The sequence below is a fragment of the Bacidia gigantensis genome (genome assembly GCF_019456465.1).
Source record: "Bacidia gigantensis strain McMullin 20006 chromosome Unknown contig_245, whole genome shotgun sequence".
Lineage (NCBI taxonomy): Eukaryota > Fungi > Ascomycota > Lecanoromycetes > Lecanorales > Ramalinaceae > Bacidia > Bacidia gigantensis.
In genome coordinates, this window is record NW_025408601.1 from 1,995,741 (window position 1) to 2,019,410 (window position 23,670).

General features: G+C 48.0%; 7 protein-coding genes across 7 annotated transcripts; 5 read left to right on the top strand and 2 right to left on the bottom strand.

Annotated features, from left to right (window-relative positions):
- Positions 1-1,397: 1,397 nt before the first annotated feature.
- Positions 1,398-2,580, top strand: KY384_005660 (uncharacterized protein; the record flags this gene model as incomplete). Its single annotated transcript, XM_044814159.1, has 2 exons — positions 1,398-2,174; positions 2,242-2,580. The coding sequence occupies 2 exons, from the start codon at positions 1,398-1,400 to the stop codon at positions 2,578-2,580; spliced, it is 1,116 nt and encodes a 371-aa protein (XP_044669460.1).
- A 685-nt stretch (positions 2,581-3,265) lies between these two features.
- Positions 3,266-5,177, top strand: KY384_005661 (uncharacterized protein; the record flags this gene model as incomplete). The annotated part of the gene is made up of 2 exons (XM_044814160.1): positions 3,266-3,554; positions 3,691-5,177. The coding sequence occupies 2 exons, from the start codon at positions 3,266-3,268 to the stop codon at positions 5,175-5,177; spliced, it is 1,776 nt and encodes a 591-aa protein (XP_044669461.1).
- A 2,062-nt stretch (positions 5,178-7,239) lies between these two features.
- Positions 7,240-8,379, bottom strand: KY384_005662 (uncharacterized protein; the record flags this gene model as incomplete). The annotated part of the gene is made up of 1 exon (XM_044814161.1): positions 7,240-8,379. One exon carries the CDS (start codon positions 8,377-8,379, stop codon positions 7,240-7,242), a length of 1,140 nt encoding a protein of 379 aa, XP_044669462.1.
- Positions 8,380-9,385: 1,006 nt separating this feature from the next.
- KY384_005663 (uncharacterized protein) lies at positions 9,386-10,717 on the bottom strand (the record flags this gene model as incomplete). The annotated part of the gene is made up of 1 exon (XM_044814162.1): positions 9,386-10,717. The coding sequence occupies one exon, from the start codon at positions 10,715-10,717 to the stop codon at positions 9,386-9,388; it is 1,332 nt and encodes a 443-aa protein (XP_044669463.1).
- A 1,963-nt stretch (positions 10,718-12,680) lies between these two features.
- Positions 12,681-13,167, top strand: KY384_005664 (uncharacterized protein; the record flags this gene model as incomplete). The annotated part of the gene is made up of 2 exons (XM_044814163.1): positions 12,681-12,899; positions 12,940-13,167. 2 exons carry the CDS (start codon positions 12,681-12,683, stop codon positions 13,165-13,167), a joined length of 447 nt encoding a protein of 148 aa, XP_044669464.1.
- An 893-nt stretch (positions 13,168-14,060) lies between these two features.
- Positions 14,061-16,497, top strand: KY384_005665 (uncharacterized protein; the record flags this gene model as incomplete). The annotated part of the gene is made up of 4 exons (XM_044814164.1): positions 14,061-14,464; positions 14,522-15,824; positions 15,874-16,156; positions 16,235-16,497. The coding sequence occupies 4 exons, from the start codon at positions 14,061-14,063 to the stop codon at positions 16,495-16,497; spliced, it is 2,253 nt and encodes a 750-aa protein (XP_044669465.1).
- A 4,080-nt stretch (positions 16,498-20,577) lies between these two features.
- KY384_005666 (uncharacterized protein) lies at positions 20,578-21,506 on the top strand (the record flags this gene model as incomplete). Its single annotated transcript, XM_044814165.1, has 2 exons — positions 20,578-20,902; positions 21,028-21,506. 2 exons carry the CDS (start codon positions 20,578-20,580, stop codon positions 21,504-21,506), a joined length of 804 nt encoding a protein of 267 aa, XP_044669466.1.
- Between the last annotated feature and the right edge of the window lie 2,164 nt (positions 21,507-23,670).

Genomic DNA, 23,670 nt, shown 5'->3' on the forward strand with positions numbered 1-23,670 from the left:
AACAGGCGTGGAAATTCTGGAGCTTGGTGGTCATGTATGATATAGAATCTTGCTGGCGCAAGCCTATCTAGGAAATGCAAGATTGAAAAAGCTACATCCATTTCATTGACTTGCCGCTCTCTACCCCATGTGCTAAGTAAATATAGTGCATAGGCGTCCATTGGACAATTCGTCGGACTCTGATGATCGAAGGATATTTCGCTCGGAACGGGACCGTGCTGCTCGCCTTTTGCTGGCAAACCAAGAATATCACAAGCGAACCAATGTCATATGTCAATCTGTGAAGTCTCTGTAATCGACGATAAATTCAGCTTTTCGTATACTTGACGGCATAATCTAATGAGAGATCTCTCTTCATCATACCTCTGTAGGAGGTGCAAAATGATCCAGGAACAAAGAATAATGTCGGATGCTTGCAATTTGCTCCACCTTCATTTTCGTGATGACGTAGCCTACACCTCAATATATTCTCTTTGTCTAAGTAGACTTGTTCCTCTTCTTCAACATCACCCGAAGAATGAGAGCCTTCCCACCACCCACTCAGTGGCCTCCAGCTGTGATGATATTGAAGCACATCATGCAACAGACGCTTATGTTTCAAGGGGCTGCGCTTTTTGGTCAAAGCGAACTACGGATCAGCGATATATGCCAGGTACCATGACATTCGCTGATCATCCATCCAGTGAGATAATGGAAGAGCATCATGCCATATTCTCCTTCCTATCCTTGGCATGGATCTTCAAATGCCTTGAAATATGTGTCATTAACGGCCTCGAATCGGACATGTCTTCGACAAGCGGACCCGGCAAGAATCACAGACGGCGATGATTTGAATGGTAACAGCCTTGACTATTAGCTCGAACACTAAGCCTAATTCGCTTATGCCTCGAGCCACAAATCTGCTATGAACAATGCATTATTGTCAGTCGCAACAATTAGTTCCAGAGGGAGACAATGCCATTGTCATTTGCTTTCCAAGAACTTGAAAGCGAGCCCGTTGTTCAAAGACGGTCGTTCATCCTGGATGAGGAAATCAGATCAATGTTTCAGGTCTATAAATATATATATTGCCAAACGGCCTTCATACAGCTTGACATCTTCACCTCTGTAAGTTTTTAGTCCTCAAGTTTTTGAACACCACAGAAAACGCCTCTTGATCAATAGAAGAACTCTTCCGACGCAATGGCTCCAACTAATGGTCCATCAGGTCACTGCAGGCAGTCACGAGCGGAGTCAGTACAGATGGCAGCTCCTTTCCGAGTACGGAAGAACTCGGTAAGACAACAAGCCCCCCGTACCTTCAAGACCCTGTCCATAATCGAGACTTGTCGATCAATTTTGGGTACGCAAACCCAGCCCCGATGCGTGTTGCCACACCGCGACAGCGGGCTCACACCATGTCGAGACAGGTAGGCGTACCCTATCAGTCGAGACCCCAGAGCCGCGCCGGACAACCATATCTACAGAACGGCGATATCCATGATAGGCTAATGTATCACGCGCAGTCGCCAAGGCCGACGAATGCTCCTCAAATTCAAAAATTTGAGGATCCTTACGCTGTGGGATATGGTACACCTCGTAGAGGCGAAATGTCGGCTACGTCTTACCGGAACTCCCCGAGCCATTCTCTTGATCAAGCTCCGCATGGAGTAAATGCTCAATCAGCAGCGGATCGGGAAATGGCTCCACCGCCCACGCCAATGCAGGTCCAACGGATGCTGCCAACACCACCGCCGCGATGGAAGGAGCAAATACCACCTCCACCATCGCCCCAACAGATGGATGAGAGGCTGCCTCCATCAACACCACAGCGAATGGAGGAGGAGATGCCGACACCGTTAGTATCGCAAGAAGGAGCTTCCGCTGAAATCAGTGACACTCCAGAAGCTCCCCCAAGTTGCCAAAAACGGATTATCGAGGCCACGAAGTACGAGCCAGAGGGCACTTGCTGCCCACTTCACGCTCAGATGATCGACCTGAGCATGAAAGTTCGATTAAATTACCCAGACGCCGAGGAAAGAGAGGTGACGGTGGACAGCGGCAACGAAGCGACCTCAATCAAGAGGAGTTTCCTCCGTTCGGTGATGCCTGAGGTATCGATCCGGAAGAACAGGCATGCGATAGCCATGTTGAATGCCACAAAAGGAGGCAACCATGTTGTCAACAAGTACGCCGTAAGTTGAAGCCCCTACAGCCCCAACAACTGATGAGAATTTTTGCCGCTAACATTTTTGTCGACAGGACTTCCGCATTTTCATCGACGGCGAAGACCAGGATGGACCCCTCACGTTGTCGGTACCGATCAGGGTGTCGGTGGATAGTAAGCAGCAATGTGATTTGCTGCTGGGAAACAATCTATTTCATCCACAGGGAGCTACCTTCGACTATGCAGGAGGTCTAATTTATTTTAGGGCTAATGGATCGTTCAAAGCCCCGCTTCTTGTGAGGCCGTTCATTCATGAGCATGATGAGGATACGGCGGATGAGGCGATAGAGATGGAGGAATCGTCGACAGAGAGCGAGGATGGGTCAGAAGATGTGCAAGATGTAGCTATGGGTGATGATGATGATAGTGAGTGATATTCTGAGAGGATGGCAGAACCTGGGATTCCAGAATTTTTAGTATGTAAATACTAATTAGAAGACAACATCCATCGCCTGGAAGAAATGGTATCTCTTGTCTACCATCCATTGAGATTACTCTATATCATTCTTAAGTTGCCCAGGCTGTCGGTATTTGTCCATTCGCAATGACGTGTTTTTGCCTTGGGTTCTTCATGTCTATCGTGCTGACTCTAGAGGCCCTTATACTTATTGCAGAGTGTTTCTGTTACGAAAGTGATTTACTAGGTCTGCTAAGGAAGAAGAACTTATTCTCAAGAGAAGAAACTATTCAGGTGCGGGCGCTAGCGCCCATTAGCTCCACCAACACCGAGCGCCGGGCACCTGATGTGGAGAATGTCTTCGCCAAGTATAGGGCCGTTTACATTGTGCCATGAACATGCTGTGATCGTTTTACATAAGACTCCGTTTCCATTGGATGCTGGTAAGTATCAAATGTATGTAGTTTGTTTTCTATGCTGCCCCTTGAACCACGGTGTACTGCGTGGCGTCAGAGCTTCGGTCGCAATCGTCTTTTCGTTCTTTATCTGCCGCTCAAATCCAGAGCGTCAATACAATGACAGCTCCGATGACGAATATGAATGTAAAGGAAGACGACATTTCTCCAAGAGTTTGTACGGTATGCATGAACACTTGCCTGCGGATGTCAAATCTGGAGAAACATGGACAGTGGCTCCCGCACCATCCGGACAAAGCATCTCTTGTCAGGTCAGAAGAAGCCTGGTGCTACATCTGTGCGGCTGTTCGAGAGAAGTTGCAGCGTGTTCAAGGTTCATCAGATCAATACAATCGCTGGATGACGATCTATCGCCCGTACAGATATCTGAAGCAGGAAGACGTGGAAGAAGGGGCCCAGCATGAGGGATTGCTACCTCGCATGGCTATGTCAATTGCTTTTGACATTGCTGACGCCAAGAAAGATGTAAGATTGAGTGAGAAGGGAAATCCTGGATATTTTCAGGCGGCTGTGACAGCCTCTAGATTCTCCCTCATATCCTCAAAATATGTCGGTTGGTTTATTCGTCCCCCACTAAGCACTCACAGCCCGTGCTGATCATTGTGATTTAGATCGTACTCTTGCTGACTATCCACCAATCAGAAATCGAAATACTGGAACAGAAGCGACGCTGAGTCTGTGCCGAAGATGGATAAAAGACTGCGATAGAACACATGAGCTTTGCAAGTTCAACCGACAGGGGAGAAAATTTCCACAACGTATCCTGGAGATAAATCATTTTGACGACAGCTGGTGCTTGAGACTACCAGCAGCAGGGACTGTAGACCTTCAATCCAACTATATGACGGTCAGTCACTGCTGGGGCAAGATCACTCCGTTGAAGCTTGTTGAGCATTTATTCTCTGAGCTGCAACAATGGCAACCATTCTCTCGACTACCTAAATCATTCCAAGATGCGGTTCTCGTAACTAAGTTCTTAGGTATCAAATATTTGTGGATCGATGCTTTGTGCATCATCCAGGATTCAGAAGAGGACTGGGCAAATCAATCTGCTAGAATGAGTGGCGTCTATACTGGGTCTTTCTGTAACATTTCCATTGCTGGTGCCAGCGATAGTGATGGTGGCTGCTTCAATGACCGTTCTATCTCAGCTCTTCGCTTCCCACGCGTCCATCTACAGGGCTCTGAACAAGAAATGCCGGATGTCTTGATCTTCAATGAAGACAAGATGATTGCTGGTGTCGAGGATCAGCCTGTGAACAAGCGTGCCTGGGTTGTGCAAGAACGACTATTGGCTCCTCGAAAGATTCATTTTGGGTCTAGTGAGGTCTTCTGGGAATGTCAGGAATTGATGGCAAGCGAGTCCTTTCCAAAGGAAGTTCCCAGAGATCTGTATAGGCAATCCAACTTCAATACAACACCAAACAACATGGAGGACAATAGAATTACCGATGACACATTCGAGTTGTGGATGAGAATCAGAGCTCAATACTCATCCTGCAATCTCACATTTGCTAAAGACAAGCTGGTGGCTATTTCTGGGGTAATAGACCTGCTTCAACAATTGACTGGTCATTCTTTCATTGCTGGACTTTGGAGCTCCATTATTCCCTACCAACTTTGCTGGACGGCTAGTGGCGTTAACAGATCACCGTATGACTCTTATATAGCGCCTTCCTGGTCATGGGCCTCTATAAGCGGCAAAATTGCATGGCAAGAAGCGTCAATCCTCGATTACCATACACTGATAGAAGTAGTGGAGATACAGGTCGAGCCTGCGATTTCAACAAAGCCCAATGGGGTCTTGAAAGGTGGATTTCTGACGCTTGAAGGGGGGCTGCTCCCTATTTCCGGCCTCGATGACAGTGGCAAACCTTGTGTTCATATGTTTGACCAACCCCTGTCTGAATTCGAAATTATCTGGGACGACGCAGAACCGCAATCTTATGATGAAGGATCACTCTATCTACTACCAATTACCGTCTCTAGCAATATGAGTGGCTTCGAGGGCTTGCTAATTCGTCACATCAAAGGAAACAGAAACTCACGCAATGTCTTTATCCGTATCGGCACATTCAATAACATTAGTGTAGAATAGTATGCAGTATTGAGGCTTCCACTGGCGACAACAGAGAGCTCTTCGAATCCGATAGATACTCAGAAATGGTCAAGAGCAGGAAGACATAGAATTACAATCATCTGAAGAATTCTACGTGATCTGAAGTCATGAAGTCCAGCTCTGATACATACACCTTGGTCATTTCTCAACGAACAAGACCCGCACTCGACCTGATGATACGAGACTGTGCTGCCTTTGGTCTTACGAAAGATGTGAGGATGTCTAACGGGCAATGAAGTATCAAGAATTGTCTCACAACCATGACCACACACTACAAGCATTTGCCGGTCGCTATTGACCGCAAGTCTAGCAACATCGAGTAACTTAGAATGCGAGTCTAGGCAAAGATCAGGCCGTCGAATCGAGTTGCACGGACTTACTCTCTGGTCAGCGTATTGGCAGCTTTAGCCTCCTCGAAAAGCTTCATCAATCGATTCAATTACGCAATGCTGATCGAAACTACGCCGTACTGCGGTGAAAATTTGATTGCAGAACACCGCAAACGCTGCTGTACCGATCAAAGATGTCCAAGTTCTCACCCTCTAGGTCGCCACTACGTTCACACTAATCCCTCAATCCCAATCAATACTTTTCGCCTAATGAGATCTCCTTCGTAGAGTGTAGCAGTGAGCCCGTAAGCTAATACCCCTCGATATCTTTTCCCTAGACTCAACACGGCCTTCCATCCCTCTGATCGCAATGACGTCCAATGACAGATAGTAGCTCAAGTTGTTATTGTAGGAACGCTGATACCACCACTACTAACCCCAGCGCCGGCACCACCACCGGCCCCAACGCCCGCGCCCTCTCCCGCGCCCGCCCCTGCGCCTGCCCCCCCACCATCAGCAGGTGGAGCATGGTAAGACGGAAATGGGTAATCGGTGTATTGCCGTTTGTCGACTAGGGATGGGGAGGTTCCGCGTTTGCTGACCTTCGTCGCGCCAGGATTGGGGTGTTGGGGTTCGGGAGAGGCTGCTCAAGCTATGATGTTGTGCAAGAAGAGCGTCGAAGCGGCGGCGCTTGGGATTGGCCCTGCTGTTACTGTGGAGGAGAGGAGGAAGAGGCTGAGGAGCGCGAGGGGTTTGTGGGTTGGGGGGTTGTACATCGTGATGACAGTGATGATTTGGCTGAAGAGAGGAGGAGGTGTGGGATGGAGGTTGCTATAAGTTCGGGGGCGAGATCGTGGGAGGAATTGGTTGGGATGTTGAGGAGCACGACGTCTCGTTTTATAATGAAAATGAGCCGATAGTACTTTCGTCATGATAGAGGGAATTATGCATGGGATGAGTGAAAGCACGGGTCTTCACTGGGGATCGCGAAATAATCTCATTGCGATGATATGGCTGTGAATAACAACCGCTCTTGAAGCAACTCCAGACTGAGACTTTTCTTGAGGCATCCGCAGGCCCATCCAAATTAGGCATGAAATAGCCAATAAATACCTCATGGTTTGCAGATTAAGTTTGCGTCAGGGTACTACTGCTGCAAGGGAGTGCTTTCATGAGTTCGCTGGCTTATAGATTCCAAATTCGAATGCGTGGAAAGGTATTTGGACAAGACTAGGATGTCATACGGCCTCAAAGTCCCGTGGCTAACATAAAAGGCTATCTCTTTTGAGCTTGATCACTCTGGTGTTGAATTCTCTGGTTTGCTTATATTACACCTTAGCTTGCACTAAATCGTACCCATTGAGTGTCCACATCGACGGCAGGTGCCGAACATCTCACAAGTCTTGCATAGACGTAGCGTGGACTATTTCCACATTTTGGTCCTGGATTACACCCCACTTGGCTTTCTTCATAATATTATCTCCTGAAAGCTCTTCGGACGCCCGATGGGTGGCCTGAGGTGTTCAGGCAGGCCCAGTGCGGCAGGAATCGAATCCACCCTTTTGTCCCCCTAAAAGCAATGGCAGATTTGCTTACTCGAGCATTACCAATCGCGAGTGCAATGCCAGAGTTCTTATTACCCATGCACACAGAGACCTTGGCATTAATTAGGCCTTTTTTTCATAGCTGGCTGCAAGCGAAATGGTAGTTCCTCAAGATCGTGGAGGAACATCAGGTGGATCGGGCTGTTCACGGCCAAGGAACCACGCGCTAAGATACGACGGAAGTCTTCCCTTCGAACCCTCCACTTGCACAAACATTTTCCCCGCAAACGCATTATATCGATTCGCCGCGATCGGTTGTTTCAACAGTATAAGCATGGAGGTGGCAATGGCCCACCAATCTAACTCAAGATCCCCGACTATAACGAGATCAAAAACTACGATCAGCCTGGCTCCGTAGCGGTTGGGTCCAATGTCATATCTTTGTCCTCGTGACAGTTTGGTGATGATTTTATCTTCGGGCTCATTGAGCAATACCAATTGTAGCAGGAATTCGTAGACGAGTTCGACTAATGATGCTGGGTATACGGGTGTGTCACCTAGCCACTGCGTGTCGCACTGTATAATGAGCCCTTCAACCTCCGAGTTTAGAGTCTGGTTTTCCTGCAATCCCCTCCGTGCTGCCTGTCTATGAATATGGCGAGATGTGAAGGCGCTTGTTGTTGTGTTGAGAAGACTGCTGACGAATCCGTCCCCAGGCCCTGAGCTGCTGCTTTCTTCCTCTAGACTTGCGAAGTTACGCATCTCAAATTCGGCGAGTACGAACGCCCGTAGGTCTAGTAGCTTTGTGTCTGGCATTATCCAGTATCTAACCTTTTCTTGGGCACCGTCAATAGAGCCTCGCAAAAACCAAATACAAGCCCAACCAAGTAACGTCATATCCCACCCGGCTGCTCGAGCGTAAGGTTCCAGCGCAAACCAGGTGCCAATTTCCTTGAAATCGGGATCGCTGAAAGCCTGCTCTGTTGTGTGGGGCGAACGCCACACAGTCAGGATGTTGCAAAATATAGCATGACCTAAATTACCGACTGGAAATCTTTGCCTAGATCTCAACGATGGCGGAATAGGGTCATGAATATGATGGATGCGTGGCTCATGCTCGAGATTGAAGGTAGCTCCGAGTGTTTTGTTGCTATTGCTTGACGTTGCATTACTAGATGGTCCATAAGTTTGGTTAAGCGGCAGTATTGCTGCGGAGCTTAAATTGTTGGGGAGAAGAGAGGAGGATGAAGCTTTAGCAGTGAGTGAGACGACGAATATCGAAAACGGCACACAGAAAAGTGATCGCATGCTACGACCGAGCTCGATGATAGAGCATGCAATTCCAGAGATTTGTAGCCGATGTACTTTTATAAACATCAGCAGACCCTAAGAAACCAACAGGTTGATCCCGCGGCTGTTGAACTCAATCTCAGCTCATGGTGATCGTATCATGCCTTTCTTGCAAGATTTCGATGTTGGTGGTCGGGAAAAAGCGTTATGTCTCAACCCCGCCACAGAATGTCTCAATCTGATCAACAGCTGAGACCCCCACAGAAGACTTGTACTTCGCCTTTCTTCATCCAATCATTACGATCATGAAAGCTTCGCTGTCTAAAAAGCCTCGTCTTTTTTTTTTGAGATACCTTCCGCTGCTTGGGCCAAAGCCATACTTTGAGTCACTACGTTTAGTCGTGTGCATCATCGTATAGTGTGGCTTTGCGCCGCAGGAGTAGGAAAAATACTGCAGATACGTGGCGTTCAAGCCATGTTAGAGCCCATAGAACAGAAGAATCATCTAGACTAGACTTTGAAGCGTATAGCTGGATTAGTAACTCGTCATGTTTAGACAATGAAAGCGATGGGTGTACCCTGAGCTGTTGGGATGCGCATGAAAGCGTAATCATCGCTGTTTTCAGAAGAGCAATCGAACCAGTGCAAGTAGAGTCGTCGATCGCGATTGGGGCTTGAGAAGTGGATGTCACTAGAGAAACGGAGCATCGAGACTACGTAGGATTCTTAACATGAGTTACCTTATGCGATTCGGCCTCAGCTTGTATCACCCATGATTCACACTGAGGGATCTCCGGACGCCACCGGCGTCGAGAACCTAGAATGTTGACGTAGGTTCGCTCCTAGGTAAGCGTTGAAGTACCAAGATGTTGAAAGATATGACATTGTTTGCCAATTACCGCCTCCTGCTTTCTAGCTGGAATTAGCTGTTCAAAGCTAATTCCAGGGAAGTTAGGGCTTAGACATTTCTCCATTATATATAACTTACTATGTATCGGACATTCTGGCTAGTTGAGAAGCGTATCTAGGGAGAAGTAAAGTGAGATACGACTTTAGCATCCTTTAGCACGTCCTTGATCTTCGAAGCCCCCAGCCTTGCGGCCCTAACATTGCGCAACATCTTTCCCCGATCATGGGCGTTAAATTCTTTTGGAAATTGTACAGTTTGATTTGCTGGCAGCTGCAGCATCTCCAATGAGAAGTTACGACGTGGATGCGGCACCATGATTTCATCTATCCACCGGTGGCATTCAGTTCCGCTGAGAAATTGGATAGTGTGAATAAGATCCGAACGACCATGGAATTCGAAGCTCTCGACCTTGACATCAATACCCTCTTTTTCGAGCCATCTTCTCGCCAGCTTCTTGGGATGGAAGTTCCAGGAAACGATGTAGTGGATGACCAGAAGAATCACAAGACAAACCCCATCCCAGCCTTTCTGACCTGCCACAAAAGTCATTGCCGTGAGTTGTATGATGTGTGCACACCGGAACCAGAAAGCGGCCAGGCGAGCGCGCGTGCCTTGCGGAAGGACGATCACCGGTTTGTTGAGGACCGTATCGACCACTCCAAGATCACCGATGCAAAGGTGCCACTCTGTCGCATTTTCATGCGCTGCAACAAGCATGCAGGCATCGTGAGTCTCGCCGGTTTCGAGATAGATCGCTGGTCGTCGAATTGGAGTCGTTTCACAGACCACGACAGAGATGGCACAAAGAAGGACTATGACTGCGCTCCCAAAAGTCCCAAAGATTCCCAAAAAGATGGCGATGCCTACTAGAATAGCGACTAAGAGGATCATGAACGCTGTCGCCAGTTTCGAGTTTCCTGGTGCCCGTTGAATTAATGTGCGCTTGTGGCCTTCCGTTTTTTGAAACTGGTATACGTTCAGGACTTGAGGCCGATAGACTTTTCTTGCCTCGTCGCCTTTCACCTGCTGATTACTCTGTATGGGTAATTCTATCCTTATGCGTGAAGGCTTTCGCTTCTCAAGCACAGACGACATGATTGTAGCGCTTGTTGCGCCATTGGTGACAGTAAAGGCATTCCCGAAATTCACATCCCAGGCTCGGTGACTTGATCCCCCTTTGGCGCTGGCGTAGTCCAGATAATTGGGACCTCTTTCTAACAGACGCGCGAACCCGGAATATGCGCCCAGTGTAGGGAAGAGGCTTATGGGAAGCCTTCCAAGAAGCGAGATCTCGCCGATCGTCATATAGTCGGCTTGGTAACTAGCGAGATGCAAGACCAAGGGAAGTAGAGCTGCCCATTCAGCCACGATCATCGGGAGTTGTGGATAGCCAATGAGACCAGGAGAGAATCCGGTGGACCCAGTATTCGCAGCCTTTTCTGCCATGTTTGTTGGTCTCGCAGCACCGACAATGCTGGTGAACTTGCTCTTAGGACTTTGGCGATCGGATGCACACTCTGGAGGACTCGCTCGTGTGTGATGGGAGTGAATCTAAGATCTAAGAGGACTCGAGTTCCAGGCTGACAAGACTCCTTGTCTTTTCGACACAAAGAACGCAGGGTATGAGCCCCTCTTATGATGGGTTTTTGTATTATCTCATAGTTACAACTTGGCAAGGCGTCAAAAATCCTTGTGGTGCAAGCACTGCCCCGCCGCGAACCTCGGAAGGTGTAGTGCATGTACGCATGATACGTCCAGGACATGTAACGTCAGACGCCAGCGTGCTAGCGGCCATGCGTGTCAGATCATTGAAGGGGGCCGAGAATGACTTTGCCTGGACTCGTAATGTTGCTCATTGGCCTGACTGACAGGTGCCAATGCTGTGCCATATAGCCTTACGGACGCACGCAGCGTATTGGGGGGAAATTAAGTCATCATGTCGTAGTGAGACTTGGCAAAGCCACAGGCGTCAAAATAGTTTCAGCCTCGTCACCTGTAAGTGTGGTATTAAAGGGGCTCAGAAGAATTGCCCTTGATACTTTCCGATTTCCTCAGCATTCGTGCAAGCCTTTTGGAAAAGTGAACACTCATTCAAACCTACGGCCTCATAGTCTTTGCAAGTCACGAGATATAAGATGAGATTTGTCAATACCAAGACTTACGAGATAGAGGAGTTGGGCCACCGGCCATCGCCAGAATATGCAGTGATCTCGCACACATGGCTCTCACCCAGCCAAGATGAGATCACCTACCAGGACATGCTGCATCATCATAAGTTGATCAAGGCTGGCAACTTCAAATCCGGAGGCTGGAAAAAGCTTCAAGGCTGGTGCGACTTAGCTGCTGGGGACGGGTGGGAGTTTGCATGGATAGATACCTGCTGCATCGACAAGACCAATCCGGCTGACATGCAGGAAGCGATTAATTCGATGTTCCGGTGGTACAGGAATTCAGGGATGTGTTATGGGTATCTTGAGGGTGTTGATAGAGTATCAGATCACCAGGCGATGGGGCGGGTGCTTCAGGGCGCAAAGTGATTCACACGAAGCTGGACCTTACAGGAGCTCCTTGCTCCCACTTTCTTTGTATTTGTCGACCAGAACTGGCATAGAATTGGTACGAGAGAGGAATTTGCAGAGGATGTTGCCAAGGGTTGTCGCATGTCCGAAGCGCATTTGATGCACTTTGAAAATTGTTCGATTGCTGCCAAGCTATCATGGGCTTCGCACCGCAAGGTGACGGTCGAGGAGGACCACGCCTATAGTTTGCTTGGACTGTTCAATATCAGTATGCCTCTTTGCTACGGTGAAGGAAAGCTCGCCTTTCGCCGACTGCAGCTGGAGTTAATCAAGACCTACAATGATCCATCAATCTTCGCATGGTCTCATTGCTCCCAGAATCGTGAGTAGCCTTCTATCCCTCTGGCTTGCAAACTGAGCACCCACCTACTTACAAATTAAGTGATGATCGCTATAGATTCTCGATACTCGGAGAAACACCGATCTTGGCTCCCCGGATTCAAGCTTTTGGCGATTGTGGCAGCATCGTTCTCCGCCCCGGCCTTGGGCGTGGGTCTCAGTTTTCTTTTGGGAACCGAGGTCTAGTCCTGACAACAGACACCGAATACGTAAGGTATGCTGTAAACGACTGCTCCATGCTCTCCGGGGTGGAAGCTGCAGTCTGCTGGCTTGAATGTTTTGACGTACAGAACAACCAAATCGGAATCATTCTGCTATCTATTACATCATTCTCACATGGACCATCCTCTCCTTATTGGGTGCGGCACTGCAGATTGCGTGGAGATAGCCATGACCACCACCCCAGGGACAGTTGCTGGTTTGGACCACGTGGAAAAGAAGATATAGGATCTAGATCTCAGCAAACAATCTTGATCCATCAATCTCACTCTATGGAGCAAAACACCACCCCCATGAGATATAAGATGAATTTGACGGTTGATCTGAATAATGTTCAACTCATCAATGTCTACAGAGGGGACTACGTTGCCTTCAAATTGACGCCTTATCTGCAATCAACGAAGCATTCCAGCAAAGCAAGCTTCCATAATCGTTACTACTACGACAAATTTTGCGGCATCCTTCTCGACTTTTTCTTTGGCTTATTGCGGGTCAGAATGCCGGATCTTAGTGAGATCGGAGTTTTCATAGTTAGAAAGTCTTATATTCCCTTCAGCCGAATTTGTAAATGGAATCCGGAATGGGGCAACGCTGATTGTCGTGCTCCAATTCCTGACCACTCAGACTCAAAAGCCATTGAAGCACATTTTTTCCCTCGCGCTCCGGATACTGAGGATGGGCCAGATAAGCGAAATCGGTGGTTTCTACGCATTAGCGCTCTCTGAAAAGGGAAAAAGCAGTATTGGGGACTCGAGATGATACTGGGTAGAGCTAGCTCAAACACTCAATAAAGAAGTATGTGGATGATTTCTACAATTCTACTTGGATCAGAACCCGTTCAAGGCTTTAAGCTGTACTTAGGGTTGATCAATCAGCGCTGTATCATGCAGTAGGCTGGAGCTATATTGCTTACACGCCGTCGATAGATGTGCCCGGTGCCCAACTAGAGATGTTCGGTTGCATGAAAAAGCCGTGTAGTCATATTATCGTTAATCGGCTTCGCTGATCTTCTGCCTGGTAAAACGTGATCAGGTGTATGAATTATATGGAAGCGAATGCTTGGTCTGCGAGAAGAAGTGTAACCTCAAACGATAGATGCTATCTCGGAGAGTCGCTGCTCTGGATGCTTAGTACCTTTGAGCCATCAGGGGTGAAGAGGGCATCAGCAAGGGAGTCTAGGATCAACGATGCCTAAGTATATTAGGCATCGTTGATCCTAGAGAATAGGCGGTTTCTCTGCAGCCGAACAGAATGTAGAGTCTGGCTTTCTTTGGCTAAAGACTACTATCTAGCCCTCCTTTGCTTTTCTCGACAATAGATAAGGGGGTGACCTGGATTTGGCGCAGAAGCCGTACATCCCCGAGTCAGTGTGGGGTGGGGCCAAGGGATCTGGATCACTGCAAGGTTGTCGGGTGTGGGTCGTCACGTCGGCTTATACCCAGACGCTTAAATTTTTCGAGACAATCGTAAGAATGGCGTTCAGATGATATTCCTTGGGGCGGGTTCGATTGCCTCTGCATGAGAGTATAAGCGCCTTTCCGCAATCCAAGACTACTCGGACACTTTTAGGATTGGACTTTGCAGAGGCGTTAAATAAGAGTTTAATACTCACTCTTGGCTTGTTATCCTGCGTCCACACATTATTGCGAGAAATGGCACTATGTCTATTTAGACAATTGTTGGTGTTTTACTTCTCAGTCTCAGCTGCTTTTGCGTCGAACTCTTCGTTGCTACGACGTCAAGGGGTAGATACCAGCCCGACCATATCGCCGCTTTCTATCTATGTTGGCCATGACGAATCCGTTAGCTCCCCGATTCAAAATGTTAGTCCGTTTGATCAGATATCCCTGGGCGACGCAACATTTATTGTGTTTTATCTGCCAGCTGACACAGACAATAATAATCTAAACGACAACGCTATAAATGACTTAGCCTTAGCGCTCATCAATATCCTTGTAAGAGAGGACAAGATCATCTCTTTCGCTCAGATCCCTGGACTTGATAAATCACCTGCTTTTGACCATCAGTATATCTCTCTTGGGCATGGCGAACCCAGGTATGTCAAAGATACCTTCTATTCAGCGCTATTGTGATGCTAAGAGGCTATATCCAGTGTGCCCGTATCGAGCAGTGCTCGATGTAAATTGCTGTACAACCGTTTCATTATGCTTCTGGAATTCGATAGCACCACCGGTTACTATAATGACTTTGGCGAAGGACTAATCAGTGACTACTCTCTATTTTTCTCATCAAGTCCTAACGAAACACTGGCTTGTGTCGCGTTTATTCGAAGTGGTGAGGGATGGAGCTATGGAGAAGCGGATGTCTCTAGGCATTCAGAGCTCTTATGTGATGGAAGTCCGCTGTGGGATCTCACGGTCAAGTCGTGGAGCACACCAACGGACGATTCAATCCGTGCTTTTATTCAGGGTGGCGACGACTCGGACACGCATGAAGCAACGCCTGACGGAGTATGGTGGTCCGGTTTATCAGAAGGTGAAAGCTTCACAAAAGCGTTGGGCATTCAATTGCTTGGGGTTGGTAATTTCGACTGCAACCTGGAGAACCCCTGCAAGCAGAATCTTGTATGTACCGACGTTGGCTCACGGACGGCGCTACTGCTGCAGAAGACAGTCTTGCCGTCCTTGTGGGGCTATATCGTCATTGCTTCTGTGCTAAACATCAATCAACAATTGAACAACGTTTGGGTTGCTCTCGGCGCAGCGGCGGCCTCGACAGCCTTAGATAACTTCAACATTGACGATTTCTACCCGACACCCGATACTGATCCTGGGATAGGTTCAATCTTAGCAGGCTTGGGACCAATATTAGGTCTTTTCTCCGGTATAGAGCCTTTTGGTCCTGCAATAGGAGCAGGAGGAAATGTACTCTCTGCCTTCAGTTCATATTTATCAGAATCGATATCGCAGTCGAAAGATCCAGATCTAGCACAGAAGTTATTTGCACCGAGAGCCAAAGCGATATACCGACAATTTGGTACGGCACTTGACAAGGCTTCACTGTTCATTTTCAATGGTAGTATCGTACCGAGTGAACCTGCTTTCAACATAACTGATATGATGTCAAATGGTACATGGGTAGATTCAATGACTGCTCTTACGCCAGTCAGCGACCTGGAGTTGAACATAAACATTGAGATCACTTCTCGCTCTATTAATGAACTCTGGAATACTTTTCCCAACAACAAAAGGTGGGTTTTGTATGTCAACTTAAACGATATCAACACGAATGCGTCTTGCGTGGCAGATATGACGGGCCCACCAGATTCCAAGTATTGCGCAGATGAGGGTGTTTATTACACATACAACTTCATTCCGAAAGATGGGCAGCATCAAGGCGTTGTAGGCTATCCTTGGGGTGGTCAGAAGCTCTCTGAAGTAGGCTTGAACCTAACTGTGGGTCCTCTAATTTCAATCATGTCTCTGCAGCCTCTAATTAAAGTAGTGGGTTACCGAAGCATCTGCAAGAAGCTACAGACTGGCGAAACAAACAGGCACAGATCCATTCAACTTTTCATACCCTCTTTCCAACGCTACGCTTTTGACACAAGCCCTGTACCCTGAGGGTTGTCAGGATTTCGACATCTGTGCCGGGCGCTATGCAGGTAGCTGGACACTACCGGTCTGTGATGCCTCGGACTGGGGCAAACCCTGGAACTTCAACTACAACAATTCTGACTTTGGGAAGCCGAGAGGAGATTCCTTGAGCGATCAGACATGGGACGGAGGTCATCCTCCCTGTCTTTGTGGTATTAGCCATACCAAAAACCTCCTATGTTCAGTAGTACAATACTGACTCGTCCTAGGTCCTGGAGGAAGTGAGACGGCGGCTTGGGCAAAAGCTGCCGGAATGGCCGACCCGAACTTTGACACGTACTATGACAAATGCTCCATAGCATTGACTTCGGATTTCCAGTGGCCATCCGAAATTTCAAGTGTGGATCTTGGCTTTGGGGATCTCATACAAAAACCCAAGAAACGGAAGGTCAGAGGCTGGATCGTTAGTCTGGCAAAGAAGGTCCGACGTGCATTCTCTCACGCGTCAAGCTTTGCACAGGGTCATGGCTAGAGATAGCGATTTTGACTTGCCTCCAAACTTGCCGATCCATTATCGGCTGCCCTTGATAGTGAGGTCTAAGGCAGAGGCTGGAAAGCTCCCCAGGTGCCAGTCTAGCTTAGACTGACCATTTGCATAAAGCCTCCATAACATAACACTTGAGGCCTGACTGACCAAGAGGATAAGAGAAAGACCGCTCATAATTGCAGTAATATGTGGCTCATAATTGCAGTAATATGTGTAAAATCCTAGCTGCACAAATATCGATCAATGTGACCAGTGACCCTGCCTACTTGATCCTCAGTCTATGATAGGAATTCCGGAATGATATGAGCCTCTCAAATCATCCGGCACTGGATTGATCGAGATGAAAAGAACGCCCTTCATTGAGTCAGTCTCGGTCACTTGATCGAAGCAAACTCTTGTGTTGTGTACCTCGGTCGGGCTTCCACAAAATATTAAGAGATCCCATAGGGTTCTGCTGAGCCCACTTACACCTTTTGCGTACCTTCATTCTTCGTCGAATATAGCAATAGAATGTGTAACTCCGCTCGATATAGATTAATCAGTCGAAACGTTACTCAAAAGAATCTTTGCGCAATATCGTGGGAAAAAAACAAAACGGTGCGGTGTTCAAAGCGAGGTGGGTGAATTATGTGCTGATCGAGCAATACATTGCATTCTAAACATACATACTCAAACAAGACTCAAACTCACCAAACCTCATTTTCCCCGATGGTGCAATCACACCGAGAAAGTCACACCCCTCCCGCGCTTCACCTGTGCCGTGTCGCCACCTTCGACCCCACCGATCTTCTCAACCAACTTTTCTTCAGCATCTTTCATCTTCTCCATAGCCGCTATCACATCCTCATCTCTAACATCCTTGTTGTATCTATCGCATGCCGCTACATAATCACCAATTGCGTCTTTATGAACTTCAGACACCGTCGCTCTCCTTCTTCTTCCAGGATTAGTCACTGATGGCGGAGGTGATTGTTGGCTTGCAGCAGAACATCCACTAATTGACACGAGGGTCGCCTTGGATAGCGCACTAATTGACATGAGGGTCGCTTTGGGCAGCGCCGGGGAGGCAGGAGGCGCTGCAGTCACGTGCCGGAGACAAGAGGTCCGGCGTAGCAGGGTCGGAGGGGGAACAGGAGGCAAGGAGAGGCGCCGACGGACTTCGAGAAGTTTGCCATGCGCGAACGCGCGGAGGCTCATTGAGTTCCGATCGTTAATTTGTTGGCGGCGAGGCATTTTGGAGTGTTTGACTTATGTGATTCGACAAAGGGGATCGAGATGATTGTGTGCGTGCTGAGTGAACCGCTTAATGTACCACTGGCATTGTTCGGCCAGGCTTTGGCTACCATTGTTGTACTAGCTACTATTTCAAGACAATTGCTTTGTGAGGAGTCTTTGTTGGCATTGTGAGAATTGAAATGCTTCTTGAGATAAGATGACCAAAAGATGATGGGATAGGAACATCGGTCTACGCCCCCACTTGGTGAACCATTTGATACCAAATATGACAAGTTGTATGATGGAAAAGCTTTCCTGAAAGTATAAACAATATGTCCTTGAGGATGTATTGATTTGGGAAAATTGAAGTGCTCGTTGCATTCAGAACGTTCAGTCCTAAAAAGGATATTAAAAGCAGCAGCCAACATGAAGAACCGCGTAGGCAGTTGTCGCTTGGGCTCCAAAGATTCCCTTATGTGATAATGAGATCTGCTAATTTGTGGGAATTTCTTTGGCTACTAGCCTCAAGTCGACAATGAAATCTAAATGCCGTCCGAAATCGACACCAAATGGCTCTCGGCCGGCTGCTATGTCCTCGTTTGTGGATGAGACGAGTCACTTGTCCACAGCGCAATGGCTACGTATTAGCGCCCCGTATCTTTTTTGGCGAACGTAAATTGTCTGCGAGGAATATCGCTGCGCAAATGCACCTACTAATTTGTTTTTACACCTAGGCTTTGACTATTTTTTCAATGTAAACCTATAGGTCGAGGTTCTTATTCGAGGCTCTGACCTGGTGATATGGTCGGTATTGAGTACCAAGGCTCGCTAAAGAGGGAGGACGCCTTAGTTTATAAAGGCGAAGTGGCATTTGTCACGTCCATGTCCGGCGAAGTTACCAGTTTACCATCATTGCTTGAGACTACAAGACACACAAGTTGCTTTTGAGACAAGAGACTGGGCTGATGAGACTTCTCTTTGCTTCGATGGAGGACTACTCTCGATAGGCGCGTGCTACGCTGCAGGTTTCGTGTTGAGCCATCAGCTCAAGAGACGAAGCAGTGTCTTCGGAGGTGATAACAGCCTACTATTGTTCGACGTTGGTAACATGAAGACGTTTTCCTGAGACCGATCGCGGTCGTCATCATAGTAAATGATCGACAGAAATTGCTCATAGAAAAGCCCGGAAACATTACCAGGCTATTCGTAAGAAACGTTTTTATCAGGCGCTAAGAGCAGGTCTTGGCGCCAAGGACCCTGTATTGTAATCTCCCGTGGTCCATCTTCACTTCTTTCACATGACCTTACGGACCCTCGAAGTCCCATCGCAGGCAATACTTCAAGGCTTTGTTCGTGAGCTCGTCAGTTCACGGAGTTCTGCATTGTCAAACTGAAACTCCTCTTAGTGACAAAGCTTGAGCATTGACGCGTCGAACCTGGAACATAGCGCCACCTACATCCGCTGTTTGCCAAAACAATCACCAATCACCTCCCAGAGCACAAGTTTGCAGAACCCTTTCCAGAGTATACAAGAATGACTGTATCAATGGGCATCAGGCCTATTGACAACAAGACCAGACGTTGGTTCACGTTTCACGATTTTACATCCTCGTCGCAATCACAGGCTTTAGGGCGATCGAGTTGTGAATTATCATGGGACCAGCTTTGTATAAGCCAGACTCTGCAATCTACTCAACGCATACAGGCGGATTGAAATGCTTGCGAGGTCACTGGGAGTCAAAATTGCTTGCTCATGCTGTGGCTTGAGGCTTGTGGTCGAATGCGGCGTAGCCAGCTGTTGGACTGTTGGACCGACTCAAAAAGCTGTACCCCAACGTCGACATCAATTTCGAACCTCTTTCTAAGCAGAACCATCAACCAACAAGAAGTCTTTCATCACTAACCCTAGCGGCCTAACACGAAAGCCTGAAGAGCCTCAAAGCCATGAAACCTCAAGCCCGTTTCCACGAGTCTTTTCATTGGCAGCGGGCCCTGCTCACAAGGGTGCGACACAAGTCTTGCAAGACTTTAATCTAAAGCTTGTTCTTCTTCAATAGAAAACCCTGTTGAATCATCTTCGTCACTGTGGTTGGAAATAACCAGACCCTAACAATGCACCGTTGGCCAAAGTTTCCTCTTGTTCCTATGCTACTAGTTTGCAACGGTGGTCACGATCCTCTCCCACTCCTCAAATTAAAGAGTTGTTGGTGGAAATTGTCAAGGGCAAGGTGTATAAGAAGGTTGATGTTCGTCTTAGGGCGATCTCTCTTTCAGTCCTTCATATTGACTTCTGCCCGTTTCTTTTGAATTTCTTGTCGTCAATCCTACGCAAAGCTGCATTCAACCCACGCAATTATGAAGCTCGACTTGTTGCTCTTGACTGTTCTATTTGTTGCATTGACAAGAAGTCAGAATACTGACCCGCCCTTCGTCCATGCTACAGGCGTAACATTCTGGAACAACGGGATCTGGCACATCAACAAGGAGACTTGCAAGACTGAGGAGGTTGCTGCAACTCTTGGAAAAGCGATTTGGGAAATGCACAACATCTCCTCTGTCCATGTAGCAAATCAACGGATCCTGCAACCTTACATGGGGGAGCTCAAACAAAGTGATGATAGCAAACAGCTCTTTCGTAGGCGAATGCAAAGAAATGAAAGCAAGGAATAGGCTGACTTCCGGGGACAGAAAACATACGAGCCCAGGACGGCTGGTTCAATATCCCTATACCTCTACCTGTCATGAACGGTATGTGGATTTTTTGCGATGATGCAATCCGTGGCTGGCTCGATCGCAAGTGTGGCTACGGTAAATTGAAGGATGCGGAGGCTTATGTTGAGATCTGGCGCAATGTCTTTAAGGTTGGAACAATGCACTATTCACACAAACGATGTGACTGATCCACTTGAGCAGGACGACTATTACGTCTACCTATGCCCGCCGTACTGGAAAAGGCCCGATAATCTTAGCGGTTACATGAAGAAGGTCAAAGATGGCAAGGCAAGGACAGACGTTATTGATGACGCTGCTTATACCACGACGAGTCTATGGAACAGCATACTCTACAAGAGTAACCCCGCAGCCAAGAAAATCAGCCTTGACGATGCCGCGAATTCGCCGCCAGACGTCTACAAGCTCGCACAGGACAAGGGTGTCTCAAAAAGTATTGCGAACGGTATGGTCCTCTGACAACACAGATTTCTTCCACTGACACGACACAGCGCCCAGCTACGCGCTCCAAGGTCTAGGTCAGCAACATCACTATCCCCTAGCAGTGACACAAGCTGACCTACAATCCAGGTATGTGGATGCTGAACAACATCCCCTCACTGACCAAGATCCCCCTCCCTGCCGGCATCTCCACCAAGCGAAAACGCTCACGCCTCACAATCATCGACGACCCCATCCCCGATACCGAAGCCCCCGCCCCTGCCCTCGCCAAAGCCAAGCGCGCCGACAACCCCACCCCCACCGGCCCCTTCGAAACTATCATTACACGCACATCGAGCGTCTCCTACGCCTACGAGAATCAAGCAACAGAATCTTGGTTCACTGTCGAGAGTTCGTATGATTCCAACGCAGATCCGACGATTGCGCCGGAGGAGTTGTCGGCGTTCTTAATGCCTACGGTTCCGGCTGGCGCGGGACAGACGGGCGCACCTGTCTGCCAGGTGGGGAATTATGCGGATCAGGCGACTTGTGGGAGTGCTTGCGATGGTGGCACGTGTAAAGAGGATCCGACTGCTAGTTTTGATCCTTGGAAGTGTAGTTGTGTGTGAGAAGGCGCTGTAGAGTCCTTGGGGGTCATGTCGGTCCCTAGTACGCGATGGGCCGAGGAAAAATTGGTGCGATGACAGGTCAAACAATAGTTGTGAGTGTAACTTCTCACATTGGGTATGGATTCGGGTTCATTCTCAGACTTGATCTGACCCAGTGGCGAGACAGTCCCCACCATCGCATACCACTGGTTTATTTTGTTCGAAATCTAGACGCCCGCGAGACATGGCTTTGGGAGACAAGGATATATGTAGAGGGACCTTGGCATGAAAGTGGAGGTTTCATCCCCCAAGCATTTTCCATCTTTCTGACCCAGCATCTGGTGAAGGAAGGTTGAGAACCCCAATAAACGATTTGATGGCAGGCCCTGAGGCCGGGGATAATGGGATGTTTGGTCTGAAAACAACCAGTGCTTGAATCTTCTATGAGTTCTCGGTCCGCATTTATCATGCCTTAAAGAAATTTCAACCCTCTCTTCGGCGCGAATAGAGCGACACTGCCAGTCCAGCTTTATAATCGCAGAATTCGCGACCGCTATCGTGCTGAGAAACTTTTATCAGGGCGGAGATGCTAGCGCATGTGCTGAATTGATGGCTCATTTAACACTTGCCGTCACTGCTGAAGTGTTGTTGAATTCACTTTGATGGTCAGAAATCAAGTTACTCTGTCATCGTTCATATTCAAATAGTCTTTCTTCATAGATGACTGTCGATATTTTGAGCTTCATCACTTAGAAATGGTGTTCCTACCGTTGGATTTACATTTGAAGATACTCACTTCTGCCATGCGAAATGAAGTGGTGGTTAATTTTAAGTGGCTTCTTAAAGGATGAAGAAGTACTTGCGTCCGTATCTCTTGCGTTTAATCACGCAGCTGATGATTTTCAGTGTTTGGTAAGGATGGATACAGACAGCTCGAGGAATCAAAAAAATTGATATCTTCCCGCGCGATACTGAGTCGCCACCTATGTCAGCCTCAAGTGACGCCGAGTCGGAGTACGGTAACCAATTGCGAAGACTATGGAATTGCAGGACGGCATGTCCCCGGAAAATGCGATCTCCCAAGTAAGAAGCTATCGATGCAGAAGAAGAGAAGCGCCCGCCTCTTCCAATCGAGCATGTATCAGCGTACGATGATGACAACTAGCAAAGTATAACCGTCTACTTTTTACTTTATGAGACTTAGGGAGACCTGTTCTTGTGGTCGCTTTTAACTTTCGTAGCAGCGGACGAATGACGCCCGTAGCGATGGGCGCACACCACTACTCACCTGTGTCCTATCGCTTGTTGTATCTAGGTTTGCTCATGTGGTGGCGTGCAAGCCACCACAAACGCCTCACAAGCCGGCGTTGACTCATACCCTTTTACCTCTGCCTATATAAACCCTCTGCTCTTCCCAAGTACTCTTCTTTCAATCCATCCAACTCAAAGTCCTCACACTCTCCCAACTCTACCGAAATCCACGATTCCTAACAACAAGCTTCTTATCCGAATTTGGCCTTCCAAACCATCTGTCTAATCAGAATCGGCTTTCTCCAGCTTCAATCTACCTCGGCTTCAACCTTCTACACCTACACTCCTCAATAAACGCTCCCAGATCAAATCACGATGCAGGAATCTTTCGCCAAGAAAGGTTCGCGTGAAGACAGGAAGCAGAAGCAGAGAGAATCTCTCACCGGCGCGGGGACGTCAAGATCCACAAATCAGCCAATGAGTGACAGAACTTACCTCATGATTCTGAACGGAGGTGGTCATTACTGTTAGAGGTTAATGATTCATTGCGGCTACGCGAGACTGACTCATTCCGACAACCTTCGCGGAATGTTCTTCGCTGTCTTCCACAATTGTTCCGACTATGCCTCCGGAGCAGCCATGCGTGGCGCTCATGTTGATGGGCCAACAATTGAGGAAGGCTTTAGACAGGCACTCGATTGGATGGTTTATGAGATCGCCATCTACTGCTAATACTCGGCCGGTAGCCATAGCGCGTTCGTCCTGTTTGAAGATCTTTGCGAATTTTCGGTCTATCTATTAGCGGATCAGCAAAGAGCTCCCCGAGGGAACAGTTGGTCTTACGTCTCCCTGGCTTTCTGATAGATCTCTTTGCCGTGGTCATTTAATTGCAAAGTGGCAGCATAATTCCTTAGCTGGTACTTATGCCATGTTA